Raw genomic sequence first — 5,000 nt, 5'->3', positions numbered from 1 at the left:
TGTGTGCGCGTGTGTGATTTCAGAATAAACCCCCTTCAGGTGTGTGTGTGTGTGTGTGTGTGTGTGTGTCTGTGTGTGTGTGTGTGTGTGTGTGTGTGTGTGTGTGTGATCTCAGAATAAACACCTTCAGGCTGATGAAGACCTGATCCTGATCACCCTGTCGGTTTATTCTGAGATAACAATCAGCTGGATGTACATTATCTCTTATTTAAAAGTTTAATTCCTCACCCAGATTTTCAGCGAGGCGTCTGCGGCTTTGCTCCTGAGCTTCCTGTCTCAGCTGCAATGCATGATGGGCAATTTCATCACTGGCCACATTGGATGTCATGATGAAGATGGCATCTTTACACTCGATAGTCTTCCCCTTCCCATCAGTCAATCGACCCTGAACGGCAGAAACACCAGGGTATCATTAATATAACTCTAATATTGCACAGCTCTGTGCATACAGTTGGATATACAGTATATATTATACACATATTATATGTCACTTTATTTTAGTGTACAGAATATATATAGTAAATCTCAACTGCTTGATGGTTTGCTTCGTCACAAAATGTGAACTATATTATTGCCCAGCTCTAAGCTCTAATACAATAAATAAATAATAATACTAATAAAAAGAAAATCATAAAAATGTAAAATTAAAAATAATTTTAAAATAAAAACAATTAATTAACAATTAAATAAAACCATTTTAATATGAACAATCAAAAAAAAAATAAAAAAAATATGAAAATTAAAATAAATAATTTTGCTAAAAACAAATAAAAAATAATAACATTTTACAATATAAACAATCAAAATAAAACATTCACTAAAAATGCAATCATAAAAATGTATTAAAAACCCCCAATTGCAATTAAAACCATAAATTGATTAAATTAAAATAATGTTAAAATAAAAATAAATAAATAATAAAAGCCTTAGCAAAAATGTAAATGAATCATAAGTTGTAAAATTAAAATAAATAAGTTTAATATATACAATTACAATCAAATAAAACAAATATAAAATTGAAATAAATAACTTCATTAAAATCAATCAAAATAACATCATAAAAATGTAAAATCAAAACGGTAAAATATAAACAATCAAAACATTCACTAAAAAATTATATAAATAATTTAAAAGGGAAAACAATTAAAATTAAAACCACACTAAAAATTAATTGAATCATAAAAATGTTAAATTAAAATAAATAATTTTAATATAAACAATCAAAATAACATCATAAAAATGTCATATTAAAAATATAAACATAAAAATAAAACATTCACAAAAATTAAATCATAAAAATGTAAAATTAAAATAAAGAACTTAACAAATATTTATATTTGTAGCAAATTTCAGCTGCTTAATTGACCGTACCATCACAAAATGTAACTATATTATAGTCCGGGTCTAATCTGATAAATGCGACAATAAGCCATGAAGATATTAAGATATTATAAAAATGTATTTTCTGTAAAGCTGTGTTGTGAACTTGACTTGACTAATGCTAAATGATGATTGTGAGTTTGTACCTCGTCAAAGAGCTGTAACATGATGGTCAGCACGTCTGGATGAGCTTTATCCACCTCGTCGAACAGAACCACAGCGTTCGGACACTGTTTGAGCTGTTTGGTCAGCTGACCACCTTCTTCATGACCCACGTACCCTGGAGGAGAACCAATGAACTTCGCCACCTGAGAGGAACACAGAAAACACACAAAGAAGATGAGAACTGGGCAGATCTGACCTCTGAGGAGATCGACACGATGATTCAATCAAACACACACACTGCTCATCCGGCCATACTGAGTGACAGTGACAGTCCTCTATCAATACAATAAGTGTGTGTGATTGAATTGTGTGTGTTTAGATTCAGTCTAAGGTCACAGTTCTAACAGCACAGCTAAACGGCTTATGAAGAAGCGCAGAGATCAGATCCTACTAAACCAGAAACAGACTTCTACATACACAAGCTCAACTTCACTCGATATTACTGTATGCGATTCATAACACAATAAGCACATGATCCTGCATCAGTGATGCCACAAGATACACGCCTCTACAGCAGACATTAGTTCAAATCAGGGTTAAAAATGTAAATAAAAAAAATAAAACTGTAAACAATCCAATAAAAACACCTACAAAATATTAATTAAATCACAAACATGTTAAATAAAATACAAATAAAACACTTACTAAAGATAAATAAATAAAGGTACTAAAAACATTCAAAATAAAAATCTTACTAAAATAATTGATTAATAAAAATGCTAATTTAAAATAAACAATTTTAATTAATAAATCGAAATAAAGCACTTACTGAAAATGTATTAAATCATAAAAATGCTAAATAAATATAAATAAATAATTCTAAAAAAACGGTTCAAATAAAAAAAGAATTAATAAAAATGCCAATTAAAATAAACATTTTTAATAAATAAATCCTAATAAAACATTTACTAAGAATGTTAAACCATAGATATGTCAAATTAAAATGTATAAATAATTAATGCACAAAACATTATATGATTAATATGAATAATAACATGTTTAATGAGGTTTGATACATACACACATTTACATATGACATTTGCATACTTGTGTTGTTTCTGGTCAAACAAAAACATCCTTCAAAACTTCAGTTAACGAGATTGTGAATTCTGCCCTAAAATACACCTGAAATAAAAACACCAGTAGAGTCAATGAAACGGGTCTGTGTTTGTGTGAGTCTCACCTCATGTTTCTCTTGAAACTCGGACATGTCCATGCGAATGAAACCCTGAGGAAAAGAACGACAGAATCTTGTTATTTGCCCTTTATGCGCAGCCGATCATTTCCAATGAAGGTTTATTTCCTGACTTTCCTGACCTTCTTAATGTCTTTATGCATGTATCGCGCCACTTGCTTGGCCAGCTCGGTTTTACCTGTACAAACAGCCATCAAACATTTATTTGCTTCTATGCAATTAATTTCATCAAACAATAAAATGTGTCAGTGATCACGTGAGAGTGGTTTTGACTCATAATTATGACGTGATTCTGTCAGGATTTCTACTTCCTATTGGGAAAAGAACGATGTGTTTATTTTGCTGGTGTTTGTGGCATCATCTCTCCCTCCCTTTATTCCTCTCTCAGGGTAATGTAGTCTATGAGAGTAAATATCGCTCTTATGAATTTTAATAAACGCATATATGGTAAGTGGAGGGACTTGTTGAATATTGATGGCGTGCGATCAGACGTGCCGCTGGCGAGAGGAGAAACATCTCTTCATCAATCAAAGCGCACGAAACAAACACTTTCCCCACTCGATTAATCACAGTATTTTAAGACGATTTGTTTTGCATTGCAAGTTTTTGAAACATTTTTAAGAAATAAAGTTTAAATCTGAACATTGGTATAAAGACAGGTTCAAACCTCTTGTTTGATTTTGTTGACATGTTAGAATTAAAGGTTTTTACAGAGGGGATTTTGGATATCTCTTTTTATCACTCCATAAATCAGAAAACACTGTCAACAGCCTGAAAAAAACACATTATTACCATGTTTTAAGGAATAAAATGCTTTATAAATCAAGCAAATGATGTTATGAACAAACCCCTCAGTAAAATCCTATAGAATATAGATATTAATAAAACTGTAAGTTTTGGTGTATATAAGTGCTGCTGAAGTGGAGGACAAAACTCATGGCTTTTAAATATATGTACTGAAATTGTAATCTACAAACGCAAAAAGATAAAGTGCAATAAAATAAACTTTCTTTACACCTGTCTGAAAGAAGACATGTTATGGAAGCAAAAGAGACCACAAAACTGACCAGTGCATGAAAAAAAAACATTGGTTTTCTGTAGCGTCTCGGCCTTAAAAGAGACACTAAACGTGCGCATGTTCATCATGTCTGATGACACGGATCTGGTGAATAAACCCGTCTCTGAATATAATATTAGACTTTAAATCACTTCTGAGCTTTATGAAACTCCTGCGTTACTTCTTAAACATCTGCGTTTATTATTAAGCGAAACTGCATCTGGATGAACAACAAAAAAAAACCAATGTTTAAAATTTAGCAGATGCTTTTATCTAAAGCACCCTTCAATATGAAAAAAAAAGCGTATTAGCCAAGACAGAGGAAGACGAGTGGATGTTCTTCACCGTACCAGCCATTCTCAACACATTTTTACTAAGTTTTAAGGAATAAAACGTTAAATAAATCAAGAAAATTATGTTATAAACAAAACCCTCAATAAAAACCTTCAGAATATAGATATTAATAAAACTGTAAGTTTTGATGTATATAAGTGCTGCTGAAGTGGAGGACAAAACTCATTGCGTTAATGATATATCTATGATTATATTGATTAATGCTATGCAAAAATCCATAGGCAAAAAAAGTTATTTTTGTAGTGGTGTGTTTGTTGTTTTGTGTATTAGGACCCCATTAAAAATGAGATGATGCATCTCAAGGGGTTTATACTAAAGAATAAAATGTGTTACAAATATGAAAGAAAGATGCTTAATTACGCTTGAAAAAAGGGAAAAGTACCGATTCGCAACAAGCGAGGAAGAGGAAGACGAGTGGATGGTCTTCATCATACCAGCCATTCTCCAAGTTTTAAGGAATAAAATGTTATATAAATCAAGCAAATGATGTTATGAAAAAAACCCTCTATATTAATAAAACTGTAAGTTTAGGTGTATGTAAGTGCTGCTGAAGTGGAGGACAAAACTCATTTTGAGAACATGGCTTTTAAATATATACTTGAATTGTAATCTATAAACACAAATAGATAAAGTGCAATAAAATAAACGCCCTTATGGAAGCATACGGTTATGGAAGCAAAAGAGACCACAGAACTGACCAGTGCATGAAAAAAACACATTGGTTTTCTGTAGCGTCTCGGCCTTAAATGAGGCAGTGCACGTGTGCATGTTCATCTGGTGAACAAACCCATCTCTAAATATAATATTAGACTTTAAATTACTATTTATGAAACTCCTGTGTTACTTGAA

The 5,000-nt window shown here is 31.4% G+C and overlaps 1 protein-coding gene across 7 annotated transcripts in view; it reads right to left on the bottom strand.

Moving 5' to 3' along the window:
- clpb (ClpB family mitochondrial disaggregase) overlaps positions 1 to 5,000 on the bottom strand; it is a 42,674-nt gene that overhangs the window by 5,095 nt on the left and 32,579 nt on the right. For all 7 annotated transcript variants that reach the window (XR_013203878.1, XM_077230363.1, XM_077230364.1 and 4 more), the window contains exons 9-12: positions 2,863 to 2,918; positions 2,729 to 2,773; positions 1,527 to 1,688; positions 229 to 385 (exon numbers count right to left, since the gene is read on the bottom strand). Coding sequence is in view for 6 of the 7 variants with exons in the window: in XM_077230363.1 (XP_077086478.1) it covers positions 229 to 385; positions 1,527 to 1,688; positions 2,729 to 2,773; positions 2,863 to 2,918 (420 nt within the window). In the remaining variant the exon portion in view is untranslated. The remainder of the gene's footprint in view (positions 1 to 228; positions 386 to 1,526; positions 1,689 to 2,728; positions 2,774 to 2,862; positions 2,919 to 5,000) is intronic.

This window comes from Siphateles boraxobius, unplaced genomic scaffold (genome assembly GCF_051911475.1).
Source record: "Siphateles boraxobius isolate OS27281-9 unplaced genomic scaffold, OSU_SipBor_1 143, whole genome shotgun sequence".
Classification (NCBI taxonomy): domain Eukaryota; kingdom Metazoa; phylum Chordata; class Actinopteri; order Cypriniformes; family Leuciscidae; genus Siphateles; species Siphateles boraxobius.
Note: the sequence above shows the minus strand (reverse complement) of the source record. Positions and strands in the feature narration are given on the sequence as shown.